The sequence below is a fragment of the Meleagris gallopavo genome, chromosome 6 (genome assembly GCF_905368555.1).
Source record: "Meleagris gallopavo chromosome 6, MGAL_WU_HG_1.1, whole genome shotgun sequence".
In the NCBI taxonomy this organism is placed as follows: Eukaryota; Metazoa; Chordata; class Aves; order Galliformes; family Phasianidae; genus Meleagris; species Meleagris gallopavo.
In genome coordinates, this window is record NC_139409.1 from 22188452 (window position 1) to 22203336 (window position 14885).

A 14885-nucleotide genomic window follows, 5' to 3' on the forward strand; every position below is an offset into this window, starting at 1 on the left:
ATCTCTCCACGGTTCAGATCCACGCTACGTGAAGCTGAGCCACATGTAGGAACAAGAAAACGCTTAGAGAATCAAAACTGCCAAAATGAGCGCAGCAGCCACAGAGGGCGGACCTGCGAGAGCGCGGGTAGCGTTAGTTCAGACACTAAAGGCACGCCAAGTAGCAGGCTCTTCCCAACACCTTTGTGTGAGAGGCACCCCCCGCCCCGAGCAGGGGTGTGGAGGGGGTGTGCCGTGCCGGTGCCCCCGCCGCTCCCCACCAGCGGTGCCCGCCATCGGGCTCGGGGCTGTGGGGTTCGGCGGTGCACAGCCGCCGCCTCAGATCCGCCTCGGCGGGACTTGGACTGAGCCCGGGCCGGAGGCGCTGCGGCTGGGGCTGGGCGGGAAGGGATGGCGGCGGGAGGAGGAGCTGGCAGCCACGTCACTTTCCCCGGCCGCGTGTTTACGTGGAGATGAAGATGGCGGCGCCGGTGTCTCCGCCACGGCAGCTGTCGTCGCTGTGAGACGGGACGGGAAAGGACAGCGAGCTGCGCGTGTCTCGGCTAAGGGGGGTGTGCCCGCTTGCCGCCGCCCATAACGCTCTGCTCTCCACACATAGACGCCATGGAGGACGAGGAGCGGCTGAAGAAGCTGGAGGCTGGCAAAGCCAAGGTGGGAGGCGGCTGCGGCGCGACGGGGGCGGGGAGGCTGGGGGGAGCGCGGTCTGCGGAGCTACAGCGGGGCTACAGCGGGACCCGCCTCGAACAAAGCCGCGGAGAATGCGTTTTGTGCCGCCCTTCCGGCGCGCACCCTGACCCCGCCGTGGGTTCGGCTCGCCTTGGCTCGGCGGGACCGCAGGTGTCGCGGCGGGACCGGGAGGTGGCAGCCCGCGGCGGAGTGGGGAGGAGGGCTGACCGTCTCGGTGTCTCACCTTGCCGTCGGCCTCTTAAGCCCGGGCAACTCCCTGTAAACCTTTAAGGAAGTTTATAGAAGAGGCAGCTGCTCCTGAGCGCGGCACTAATACTTCTTAGGGCCCGGGATTAGAGCTGCCGCCGGCGATGTGCCGCGGGCACCGTTCGGGGCGGGCGCCGGGGGTCCAGAGGAGCCTGACGGGAAGCGCCGGTGTGGCCGGGGACAGGACATGATGAGCGGCGGCGGTAGGAAAATCAGGTGAAAATGAGTACCCTGACATCAGGCACCGTCTGGTTCCTTCGGGCGGTTGTTGCTGAGTGACAGAGATCAGAGCTTTGTAACGCTACTAATTCACGTATGTACCCGGCGTGGCTGGAGTCATCCCCTGCTAAAGCCGGGAAGAGGCAGTCTGAAGATCCGGCTGTGAAATAGTGTCGTTAGCCTGCTCATGTAGCCGATGGAGACGGGTGTGTAGTTGAGCTGTGAAACATTATGCTGCCTTAGCAAAAAACTTGGTAATTCTTTTGTTTCTGCTTTTTTTGAAAGCACAGGGGTAAAGTCTTGTAGGTGAAGCTGTAAGGAACAGGAACACCTGTTGGGGAATACTTGGAGCCCCCCCAGTGTTTAAGCACCACAAGAACTGTGTGCTGGTTTGATTTGGAAGGGATCTGAAAGGTCTTCCAGCTCAGCCCCAGCCATGGCAGGGATGCGGTGCCGCTGTGCTGAGAGGCACCGGGCAGTGGCAGCAGCAGTGCACTCAGTGGCATCCAGGCTGGCTGATTCTTCTTCACAGAGAAAATAATGGGAGTAAATTTGCTAATATTTCAAAGCACAATGAATAATTTATCACCAGTTTTTTTTGTTTGTATTGGCCTGGTATTAACATGGAAAATTACTGACAATTTCTGAAGAGTGAACCAGAAGTTGAGGCTCAAGAGGGAACCCCTGCAGAATTGCAGGGTTTGGAAGGGACCTCTGGAGATCATTGAGCCCGGCCCCCAGCTAAAGCAGGTTCCCTATAGCGGGTCACACAGGAAAGTTCCCAGGTGGCTGCTGAATATCTCCTATTTCCAGAGCAGGAGACCCAGCAGCCTCTGTAGCCTGTTCTAGTCTCTGTTACCCTCACAGTAAAGAAGTTCTTCCTCGTGTCTATATAGAACTTCCCATTTGACTTCCCCTATTGACTTGACTCCCATCCTTTAGATATTTGTAAACAAGATTCCCCCCTCAATCTTCTCCGTGCTGAACAGTTGCAGATCTCTCCACCGTTCCTCATAAGGGAGATGCTCCGGGCCCCAATCCATCTCTACTGGACTGTCTCTATGAGTTTTGAACAGAGGGGCCCAGAACTGGACACAGTATTCCTGGTGTGACCTCACCAGGGCAGAGTAGAGGGGGAGGATCACCTTCCTTGCTTTTTTAAATTCCTGCTTGCTTTCAGGAAAGGCATGTACGAGATTCAGTAACTTATTTTACACTTTAGGAACACCATCATTATTGTTACCCTTCTTCTAGCCTTTTCTGGTTGAAACTTAAGAATGTTCTCATAAATATATCCCTGAAGACTTTAATATCCTATGGTTTTAGGCATCCCATGTGGTTAAAATCACTGCAACTCTTTAAATCTATACATATTTCACATAACAAGAGACTGTAAAAGCAGTGTTGGCTTTTCGTATATTTCACTGGCATTCTCTACACTGTTTACTCTCTTCTTTTCTTTGTTTTTTTCTTTTTATTTAAACGCATGAATAGTGTAATTAAATGTGTTGTACAGTGGAGACTGCGTCTCAGTCTTCCATTGGTGAGTGTCACTGCTGAAGAGAGAAAAGAAGGAACTGTGTTAGTGGAGAATGGAAGCAGGAGTTGCTCCTGCAGCTGCTTTTCTCTTTTTCAAGGATACAGGCACATTCACATTCATGGACAGTATGTCTCCCAGAACTGCTTTGCTCCCGTGAATATTTTCTTCAAAATACAGCAACGAGCATCCAAAAAACTTTTGATCCTAACCATTGAAAGCTGTTTAAGAAGCTGGAAAAACATGTTGAAATATGTGTTGCATTGCTATACTGCAGGTACTTTGATGCTTCTCCTAGGAAAATCTAAACTTAAAATATAAACAAGACATTATAGTAAGTGTGGAGTGAGTAGCAAGGCCGATGAGGGGTGCAGTGGAGATGGTAGGTACACTAGTAAGTTACTGTTCAAAAATAGGACTTAAATTCTTAGGTCTTTTTTTCCTTTAAAAGTAGTGTCAAGACTCGTGTGTGTGTGTGTGTGTGTGTGTGTGGTGGTTAAGCAATGTGATCTTTCTGGAAATCGGTCATTAGGTGATTTTCACATCATAGTGTTGAGTACTAGCTGTGAAGTTTGGTTTTGTATGAGCTTTGTTTTTCTGGATGTCTTCATGTGATGCTGTCTCCCTACACAAATCTTTTGCAGAGAAGTCTATCACAAATGCATTCTTTGCAATGGAAATTTCCTTGGAGTCTTCTTTGTAGTGTTTTTGGAAATGAGAAGCAGCATTTTGAATCATAACTTGATTGCATGGTGCTAAGAGTGCCCAGCCTGGCAGAATAGGGCTCAGCCTTACCCAGGAAGTCATCTGAAAAACAGAATAAGCTCTTGGTAGAGTTGTACCAACATTTATGTGTATCTGCTGACTTTCTGAGACTGCTTCATAACAAAAGGTTGGTGAAGTTGCAGCATGTGTTATTCCCACAGTAGCAAGGGAGGCATGAAGTCATGATGTGCCAAATCATATGCTCCCTTTTCCAGACCTGTAGTCATTCACCATCCTTTGCCACAAGATAAATGTGCTGGATATTAACCCGGAGTTGATGAATGTCTGTTTCCCTTAAATTCAAATGGTCTTTTTGTCCCTTTATAGAACTGCAGCCTCCCGAAACAAGCTATTTCTTTATTTATCCTGAACTGATTATCTTGGCTCAAGGAAAAACCAGAATCCAGGAAAGGTGCGTGTCAGGGAAGCAGGGTTGGCTGTGGTAAAAGGGAGATTTGTGCCGGCATTAGAAGCATATATGCATGCTATGAAGTTGATGAGTACCCCCAAAACACAGTGAACTCAGAAATCAAGAAGGTGTGTTGTGTGCCTTGCCTAAGAGATTCTGGAACATTGTTGACTGCCTGAGATTATGTAGGTACACACCTGATCCTGCAAAAGACAAGAGGTTGGTGGTTGAACGTGTTGATTTATACGTGTGCATGCCTGTGTGTATCAGTTTGCTTGGAAATCTCATGTAACATTAAAGAGGATACTATTTGTGGTGATTGAGTTTATTAATTTTATGTATTTATTTAGCAGCTCAGAATCTAGCTTTCGTATCAGGATGTTGCAATGTCTTGATCTGTTGATTTGTTCCAGATCTGTACACAGTAGTTTCCTAGTTTCAGAATGAAAATGTTGAGGACTCAGATTCCTTCATAAGAAAATGCGTGAGGATTTTAACAATTTTTAAATAAAATATTTTCATTTTCATAAATATATTTAGTATATTGTTTTATTTATATATTTATACAATTATATAGATAGATACAATTATGTTAAAGGCAGACAGTCTGGTAGTCTGGCAATGACAGAAGCATTCCTGCCTCGTTGTTCTGCAGGGCACTGAACCTCACAGCTATTAAAACTGGTTAAAATAAGAGATGTAGAACCATCAACACCAAGTTTTGTAGAAGAGTCCAATTTACAATCTTGAAAGGGCGCAGAAAGGGTGCACCCTTTCAGCTGCATGTTTGTTTGTTTTGTTGTGGGAGGTGGGTGAGTGAAGACTTTAATTTACTGGGTAAATTCTGCGAGTTGGTCTAGGATTTCACTTGCAGGGTTAGAAATACATTACTCATTGTTCTAACTTTCAAGAACTCTGCATGTATTTGTAATACGTTCTTGCTTTAGTGCTTGAAAAAAATGCAATAACTGTTGAACAGTCTTAAGAAATAAGAACGTCTGCTGTAATTAAAATGTGATTAAACATATCTGTGCTGTTTGAGCACAGATGAGATGTTGTGACTGCAGTGAATGCTTTTTATCTGCACCATGAGTCACTGAGCAGATGGGGCAGTGAAGTAGGTTTGGGAAGCTCTGACGGCACTCAGTGGACAATTTATACAGGTTATATAACAAATCTGACAAGCCACCTTCACAAATTGAATAGTAAAAAGAAATAATTGCAGGTTTTGTCTTCAGGTTATGCAGTTTTCTGGTGTCTGAAGATGAGAATATATGTCATTAAAGCAGCATTGCTTAAGAGTCTGAGAATGTTGGCTGTTTGCTTTCATACATCTTACTGTCTTCAGGGAAGAGGAAGATTTAAGATTCTCATCTCTGCCCTTTTCAGGCTGAGAAATTTTGGATTTCTCAGAGAAAGCTGTTGATCAGTTTTTGTTGGGTTGTTTGTTTGTCTGGGTGTTTGGGTTTTTTTGTTTTGTGCACGTGTTCTAAGTTTAAGATTTAAGCAAAACATGAAATAATTATGTGCCACAGTGATTAAAGCCTTAATTTAAACCCCCCAGAGGAACTTAACATATAGATTGTGTTTATAAAACACAGCCTTTTAAAATCCCTTGCAGTTTACTCAAGGAGGAAAAAAAAAAAAAAAAAGCAGTGTCTTACTGGTTATTAAGAGCTTTTCATTGCAGAAAACGAATTAAATACAGTGAAACCTTATATTTTGTGGAAGAGCTGGCCTACTAACGTGACCTCTTTTGCCTTCGGGTACAGACTATTCATTTTGTTCATCATCTGTCTGCCTTCAGTAACCCGAACAAAAATGATCAAACAAACTCCTGACAGGAAGAACTTCCTTTTCGGGCAACATTTCCTCGCTCTGCTTTTCTCTTAAACCAAGAAATTGTATTCAACCTTATCAAGAAGTGCTAATTTCATCATAAAGCCCTACTCGTTGCTGTTTCTCATTATAAACTATGGAGGAGAGCAGCTTTACTGGCTGGCAGCCTTCAGAAAGGGAATGGTGCTGGATTGCATCTGTATCTGAAGGTGTTGTATGGGTACTGCTGGACAAGAGGGAAAGAAACAAACAGAAGGGGAATGCAGGCTGACCAACAAAGGTGGTGATGAGCTTTTGCTCAACAGATGTGATCTCGGGCTGCTTTATCTCTTTGTTTAGAAAGAAGCAGGAGAGTGCAGTGAAACTATGAAAATGTGCTCTAACAAAGAAAGGAGCTTTTAAGATTGTTTATATGGGGGAAGCAATTTTCTTGCACCTGAAGATCTTCACAAACTTGTGAGGATGCTGCCTCATTCCTAGGCATTCCTCTTGTGTGTCTTTAAGCTATTTCTCTTCCCAGGTCCTTTCAAACTTGTGATTTTTGGTTCCTCTTCATCTTGTACAGGCTTCAGTAGTCACTTTTGCATGTCTGTCAATTCTAAATGCAAATAGTAGGAGGTTTGTCTGTGTGTACCTTGATTATGAATGTGCATAAGCTTAAGAACTGATTTTTGTGTCACAGATGCAAGGACTGTGAGTTACCCTGCAGAGAAAGTGTCTAATTTTAAAGGTAGATAAGGCAGAAATTGCCTAGGTGTGAGAGAGGGACTTTTTTGCTGTAGTTCAGAACAGCGGCTATCTTTGCATTGTATCATTTGTATACATTTGAGATGAAAATGTGTTTTGTATAATTTATTGTTATTAGATGCATAAACTTCAATTAAAGATCAGACTGAAAGGTAACCTTGTGAAATTGTATTCAGGACACAAATTCATCCTGTAATGGCAAAAAATTGAGGTTTTCTTAATACAACTTAGTTGTTCTGTTGGGTAATAGAACCAACCACTCCTTACGATTTTCTCAGTGTTTTTCTTTGTGGTGTTTTGGTTATTTTTGTTTGTTTGTTTCTTTTTTAAGAAAACAAGGTTAAGTTAATCTTTTCTCCATTGTGTTCAAGTTTCTTCAGGAGTTTATGGGATCCCTATAAAAATAAGACTTGAAGTACTGAACTTGAGTTCTTTTTTGAGCTGCTAGGATTCTTCCTTTTTCTAGGCATGTTCTCCATTTTTCTGCAGTTTCCCAGGTTTGAGCCCCATTTCCCTCGCTCCAGAGATCTATTCTAGCTTTCAATACAGAGCGTAGTTATTCATCTTAAACAGCCCTTTTATACAAAGCTCTAAATTAGCTGTCTGCCATACAGTAGTGATGCAAGGTAGGATGAGCTTGAAGAAATGCTTTGTTCTCACGATACATGTAAATATCAATCCAAAATAACCTTTTTTCTATACCTGATCTAGAGAACACTGAACTTTAATCCAAGATTCCCGGTGACTTTTACAAGAAAATGAGACCATTTGCAGTACAGTGTTGTTAGAAACACTGTGAAACAAGGAATTGCATTTAAAAAAGGCAATTTAGAATGTTTTCTTGCTGTTTCATGTGTGAAAAGAAAGCATTACAGTAAAGGAAAGAGAAACTTGCTCTTTTCCTATATTCAAGCATTTCTTTATGTTGACACTAGATCTCTCCTGGTCGGCTTTCCAGCTACTTATTTTCTTAGTAAGGGTGTTGCAATAGCAAAACAGAGGTGGCTGCAACATTTGTTTCCCTTGCTTATAACAGTGTCTAGACAAGTTTGTTTATACTGACTTGAAGGTAAGCGTGAGCACCAACACAAATTCCTCCTAAGGTGCTTTCTGTTAAGTACATCTGATATTTCAAGGGAGATGGATCAGACTTTTTGACACATGTAGATTTTACTAAAGATCCCTGAATGGTTGCATGGTTGCTTTGGAGTTCTTTGGTTGGTTATTTCCTTCTTTGGTTGGGTGGTTGTGGTTTTCTGTCTGTTTTGTTTCTCCCCCCCACCCCAAGGGAATATCCTAACAAATAGCTTCTTTTAAATATTTGTATACAGAGATATTAACTGCAGATTGGCATGGTTATTATAATACTGTAACATCTTACTGTTTATGATAGTGAAAAATCTGATGAAAATGAGGACAAAAAAAAAAAGTCTTGTGAAGCAGGTACAACTTTGTTGTTTTTAACTTGTTTACACTATCAGATTATGTACTAGTAACACAATTGTTGGGAATCTTAATTAAGGGTCTAAAAATGCTGTCTTAAATGTCTGCCCCATAACTAGAGAGTTAAATGTATTTCTGCATATTAGTTTCTAGATCACTTATTTACTGGTACCAGATAATGTGAAACTTCAAATATGCTAAGTTGTGTTGGTAAGTATACCACATAAAATTCATCTGATAATTGCAGTCTTTTGACTGTTATGTTGAAACATGAAGCAAATAGATCTTGAAATTTATCGTGATGAAATCCTTGCATGCTGCCTGCAAAGAGCTGGCATGTCATATTTTGTTGATGGCTCTTATTTTCCCATTTCTGAAAAAGAAATCTTAATCTGCATTGTTCACATGACTTTTTTAGAGCCTGACATTTTGTGTTGTAAAGTGGAAAAAGAAGCATATGTAAAATGCTTAGATTTCTTAGAATTCTTGGTGCCTTGAAAAGAGAGACTGTATACTTCCACTTTCCCCTCTTCCATAAGGACAGCAGCAAATCTTCCAGGAAGAACACTTTCAGTAGTTGTGAGCTGGGCAAAAGTCTGTGAGAGTCTGGAAACCAAACGCCAAACTCAGCCACAATTGTAATAAACTCAATTTGTTGCAAAACAAACAGAACATGATCTCTGGAAAATGCTCCAAAACCTCAAAACTTGAAGAAATTTCTTCAACTCTCCACAATTAGGGATAATAATTCTAAAAGGATGGTATTGGTATTTTGGTAATGTTTCTAGAGGAAAAAAATGCATTTGATGAAAACTCTATTGGTAGGGCAAAATTGCAGTGTATATCTAAAATTACAATCCTGAGCTAAAGAACCAAGACCAGTGGAGAGCTGAGCAGGCATTATAGTTGGAATTCTGAGATTGTGTTTCTGTGTAAATACTGATAAAATACAATGAGTAGAATAAGTTGCTAAAGAACTTACTCAAAGCTGATTTTCCTGGTAGGCTATAAATTAACAGAAATGGCTATATCTTTATCCTTGATTTGTTTCCTGAAGCTTTTACTTGTTCTTGCACTTATGCTTCTCTGTGAAGAAATCTTATGTGTCCAACTACGGAACGTGAGAAAATTATTTAAATGTTTTTAAAGCCATTTGTATTGCCGAAGTCAGATAGCAGACTTAACACTGACAATATGTATTTTCACTTAAAAGTTATATAGGAGAAATATCTACCACTGCAAGTAATGCTCTACAAAAATAATAAGTAAACCTTGTCTTCATATGTTCAGTAGTACGTTGTGGCAGCAAGCGTGGGTTGGTGTGTTTTAGAGAGAATGGAATTCCTGGTACAAGACTCTTCAAAGGGTGATGTGTTTCCTAGGTTTTCTTCATGACTCAGAATGTATTTTATGAATTGAATTTTGCATTTAAATTAAGAAAGGGGGGAAAAAAAAAAAAGTGAAGTTCGTAGACAAATAGCCTGGATTCTTCTGAACAATATCAGTGCCTTTTGTGAGCCACTTTTCCCTCATGATTCAGCAATGTGGTATTAAAAAAAAATAATATAAGCCTGTCAAAATCATACATGTCTGTCAATTCTTGCATACTGAGCGTGAAATTCGTACAGTTGGTTCCTCCCTCTCGTCTGCTCTGCTTCTCAGGGAGCTTTCTCACAAACCTGCTGTGTCTGGGGGATTCATTCTCACTCTGGCCATTCAGTCTCGGACATGCCACATGGTATGAATTCATGTAAGAGTAATATAAACAGAAGGAGAAAATGAGTTTGACTTGTTTAGCACTGTTTTGTAATTTATTATGAAAAAAAAAAAAAAAAGGAAAACCCAACCTTCATTTGTTACAAAATGAAAATTATAAATTTTACTTTGTTTCTACCCAGATTCAGAGCACAGAGATTGCCACAATTCTTTCCAGTAACTTCCTAAAGCCGGATCAGACTACTTTGGAGATCTCAGCACTGATTTTTGTGAAAACATTGCCCTTTGTAACTGATTCGATGTCATCACGTCACAAGAAGTGCCTGTCCTTCCTTGCTTAGCTTGAACAGAATTTAAACTGCTGATCTGTAGCTGAAAAGCTGATTGCCTTGTTGCCAAGGATGTAACCTTGCAAATTCTGTATCAACTTCATGTCTCTTGTCAACTTGAAAAAGCTGATAGTCTTGTGCTGGTTATTAATAAAGTTGTGCTTACACATCCCCTATTTGTTCTGAAGGAATCTTCTTCCTTCAAATTTTTAGTTAATGAGAAGGTAAGTATGAGCAAAAATATTCAGGTCTTATTGTGCTTTATTCTATGCTTTTATGTACTATCTCTGTCTTTAAATCAGTTTGTTGTTCAGTTTTTAATCTTTAAATAATTCGGATACAGATTTTCATTTTGTTACATTTTTCTTCAGAAAGAAAAAGACGTGTAAAGTAGAAAAAAGCTCTATTTATGTGTTCTACATAAATACGACTGAAATATATTACAGCAGAATAAATTTTTTTGCCGTTATATATTCTTTTTCCTCTTAGGATGAAAAAGGTTGAATTTACAAAAATCAAGGTAATATAAGCAGTACATTGAGACTCAAAGTAAATGAGTTATTAACGTGGTTTTTTTTTTTTTTTTTTTTTTTTTCCAACAAATGCACTCTTTAGCTCTGTTCAACCAAGTTCTAATAAACTCTTCTTCATTTAGCATGTGGATTAAATGTTGCAGTGCAGGAGAAAAGAAAAATACGCACTGCTGTGAAGTGCAGGAGTCCTGCTGGTCAGGGAAAATATGCAGCCAGCTACAGCTCCTTTCTAGTAGCATCAACACAAACCAGAAATGACAAATGCTTCTTATAAGTTTTTCTTCCATTAGCTACGTAGAGAAGTCTGGACAAAGCCTCTTTAGATGCAAATTCTCTCTATGCCTGTCCTTAGCTGCCTCGATCTCTCTGCATCTTTAAAGCTTTATACTCCACGTATGGTAGTCTTTTAAGTTAATTAATTAGAATTTGAAGTTGAGTATGTATCAAGTGTTATGGAAGGGTGAACTGCGTTGAGTATTGATTAAGATCCTACAAGAAGCAGTATTGCCTGTTGTCTGACTACAGCATTCTCCTAATTTTTGTTTGTTTGGTTTGTTTTTTTTTGTTTGTTTGTTTTGTTTTTTTCTTCTTGTAGGATTCTAATCAGTATTAATAATTTTTGAGAAACAGCTGATTTCTCCCAACTCTGGCCTCCTGGAAGCTATTACAAAGCTTCATTAACGCACCATAACCAAGGCTGCCGTGAGCAGCAAGGCTACTTATAATCAGGAGGTCTCAAAGTAACTTGAAAAGATTCCTCTTTAAAAGAAACAGACTTGTCTAAATGAGTTATTTAGTCTAAGTGTAATAATAAGGACCTTGGGGATCTGTGCAATTACTGATATGAGAGTGCCTTTAGGTAACTAGGGCTGATTCATACAGAATTTATTGCTGAAAGTCATTGTGGTGTTAAGATTCTTGACACTGCTGTCATCGTACAAGCAAACTAAAGATTTCATCTAGTTATAATAATCATTTGGTGGTTAGGGCTAAATGAAAAATTGTTCTTAGGATTTTTTTTTTTTAATGGCTTCATGTCAAAGTAGGTGGTCTTTCAAGCAGAATCTTTAAGAGGTCTGTGTCACTCAGTAACTCCATTATTGTTTGTGGAAAGAATGCATGGCTATATGCGTGCAGTACTAAGCTGAAGTGAATGGCAAACCCTGTGAAAAGGCTTAGAATTCATCGTAATCCTGACAAATGATCTGGTTACAAAAGGACATGGAAGCAATTCTCAAGGACTTTTCTGTCTCCTTAATGATAAGGACTGTTCTTGGACTTCCCAAGTCCCCAAGTGTAATGGCAGAGTTGGAGTGAATGAAGCATTGTGTACAGTACAGGTCAAGCTGGGAACTGCTTAAGCAAATCCGATGTACAAAAATTTATGGGACTGAGCATGATGTATCTAAGCATCCTAGCAGAAGCCATCTGCTGTCATTACAAGGCTCTTCCCTATATCTTTGAAAGTTCATAGTAATTAGGAGATTCCAAAGGAGCAGAAAAAACAAACAAGCATCAAACCTGTCTTGAAGAAAGTCAAGAAGGAGGATGTGGGGAGATATAGGAAGGTCAGCCTAGTTGTGGTGTTTGGGAAGAATATGGAACAGATCTGGAAGCTGGTTTTGGGTACGAGGGTGATAGTTTATCAAATGCGAATTAATTGTCTTCCACAATCAGATGAGTGCACAAGGAAAGAACGTTGGAAGTCGTTGACTTTAGGGAAACATACAATGTGATCTTTTATAACCTTTTTGCAATCAAAATGTAGCTGGATGTCTTGGGTTAGTTGCTAGCAAGGAAAGTTAGACAACTGTTGCAACTGCTGTGCTCAGAGTGATAATAATAGAAGCCATCTGGTGTCCAGTAGTGTTCTTCAGATATTGAAACTGTGGCCAGTACTGTTTGATGTTCTTATTAATGAAGTGGAGAAGAGGAAGGAGTGTGCCTTCAGCAAGTTCGCAACTAAAGTTAGAGAGCAGTTAATGAATTGAAGCAAAGGACTTTGTTTCAGAGAAATCTTGACAGTGTGGAGAAATGGGCAGGCTCCCGTTCCCAATGGGAAAAAGAGGAATTTCAAGTTTTCATTTTGATACTGGGATGGAACTCTATAGCATCCTTCATGGATTTAAAACAAAAGCGTTGTTTTGTGATCAAACTTCAAGTTGAGGAAGGGAGAGAAGATGCTACAGTATTCTCAAGATTGGAGCTAGAAATACAGAATACCGTGTTATGTGTTTGCTTATAGCAGCAAAGGCAAAGCCGGGCTGCCCATCGTCTGTGCTGAGTCTGCTGGGGGGCAGTGATTCCTTCATGCAAACAGGGCTCTGTACATTTGCTGTCCAAAGGTTGAGTCCTTTGTATCTTTTAAATTGTTAAGATTTCCACCAGCACCCTGCATGCTCATCTACATTGAGTTCTTTTGCTTCAGTGTTATCTTGTTAACAAACACCAACAAATTAATGTCTGCCATTTATATGTATGTCATTTGTGGTATATCCTATGTTTAGAGTTTTCTTAACTTTTTGAAGTTAACATTGTATTCAGTGTTTAAAATATATATTTTTTTTCCCTGACCTACCTTGAATTCATGGAATGTTTTAAGTTAGATGAGACCTGTGGGTGTAGCCTAACCCCCTTACAGCAGAGCCAGCTTCACAGCAAGGATGGGTTGCTCAGGTTTGTAACTAGTCCGGTGTGAGCATCTGATAGGAAACAGGTTGCTTAAACCTTAGTGGTGTGACATTCAATTCAGTCGGTCATAATAGGTTAATACTTATTAAATAAGAACTTACAATGGTTTGAGTACTATCATCTCATATCAAAGGTGGTCAAGTGTTACATGCTTTGATTTCTTTTAGAATATTAAATATATTACATTATGAATAAAAAATAAGAGTTTACAAAATAAAGTATTCCAAAGTAAAGAACTATCAGGTGGAAGGCCGTGTGGATGTAGATTTAGTATTGCTTGGCTTGTTTTCAACAGTTCTTTCCAGCAGAAGCTGTCCTTATTCTATGTGAAAAATGGACAGTGTTCAGTGAGTGATGAAGGTGGTCATATTTATATCCCCATTAAATAGATTTGAGGAACTTGTTTATATAATGTTTGGTGAATCAGTGCTTGTCATTTTTCTTAGTCGTTTCTAGGATGCTTATTGCTAACGTTATAGATGTATTTGCCCGTAGGGAAAAGTCAATCATTTTGCTATCCTTCCAAAAAACACAATATTTCTGAGGAAATTTGTTTTCTCATTACTGCACACCTGTGACTCTGCCTGTGTTATTAGCCAAATTTGGAAAAAATTATGTCACTTTCCAATGCTGTGCTCAGTCTTTTAGGCCATGTTTGTTACTGCTAAGCAAATGATGTATTTTCTGCATTTCACAGCAGTTGTCAGCAATCAGTTCTCCAAAGAGCAAACAACTGGGAAACATCAGTAGAATTTTGCTTCTGCGTGCCTTTTTTCTTATCTGGTAGCATGAGGGCTGTCATCCCAGGTGGTAATGGGCTGATGTGGTCAAATACTGATTGTGGACTGCTGGAAACCAGCATAGCTAATCCTTCACAGCTTTCCTATTCCTTCCCATGTCATTTTTTCACTCAGCATGTGTGGTTTTTCTTTTTTCCTTGTGTTTCTTTGCTGATGGTGTGAGCCATGTTTTAAATGTACATACTCTTATTTAGCAATTCAGATTTTACTTATTCTGTTATTCCATTCCATACTGCATCCTTAAAGGAAGTGATCTTATCAGTACAACAGATTTATCATTTTTAATGTAATGCAGCAATGACAATCAGTTAAGATCATTTCTAATATTGCTTCACTTTTTCCTTGCTTTCCAAAAATCTCTAATTTGGGGTATTGCCTTCATTACTACATTTAAGGGAGAGAATATATATTATATATATTATTTGTGTAATAATGTCCATGTAACTGTATCTGCATAGGGAAAATGGGTTAAATATTTTATTAGGAACCTACTCAAATTATTGTACTGAATGCCATGAAATTGGTCAAAGTTATTTTTTTTCTAATTTTTTTTTTTCCCCACAGTTGCAAAATAAATGTAACCATTCTGCTTATTGTTATCTCATACATAAATGCATCAGAATGTAACTCAGTCTGTTAGTACTCAGACGTGCATGTAGCTTATATTTAGGATCCCATTGCTGGAAGCACTAGAATCTTTGCTTCATGAGGCTTTACCTTTTGTGTTTTTTAGTTTGGTGTTAAAAGACCATTCTTTATAAAAATGTAAAACGTCAGCCTGAACTCTCCTATGCATTAGACAATTAGTAAGCAAAGACAGTATCTATGTTACAAATACAAGCTTGGATTTGCCAGTGACTTGATGGACAAGCGCTGTGTGGGGATATTGGCAACTGTTGCTTTTGCATAGTTTTGTATTTTTAC

General features: G+C 40.0%; 1 protein-coding gene and 1 long non-coding RNA gene across 7 annotated transcripts in view; both read left to right on the plus strand.

The window, feature by feature from the left end:
- Positions 1-323: 323 nt before the first annotated feature.
- Positions 324-14885, plus strand: part of AKAP9 (A-kinase anchoring protein 9) — a 101895-nt gene continuing 87333 nt past the window's right edge. For 3 of the 6 annotated variants that reach the window (XM_085227414.1, XM_085227415.1, XM_085227417.1), the window contains exon 1: positions 325-651. In XM_085227414.1, the coding sequence (XP_085083540.1) occupies positions 604-651 (48 nt within the window). In that variant the 5' untranslated portion in view covers positions 325-603. Of the gene's footprint in view, positions 652-14885 lie in introns of all 6 variants that reach the window. The other 3 variants (XM_085227416.1, XM_085227418.1, XM_085227419.1) reach the window with 3 other exon arrangements.
- On the plus strand, positions 681-10109 carry LOC116216742 (uncharacterized). Its single transcript, XR_004160108.2, has 2 exons — positions 681-1149; positions 9791-10109. It is a non-coding gene; the product is annotated as an uncharacterized LOC116216742 (long non-coding RNA).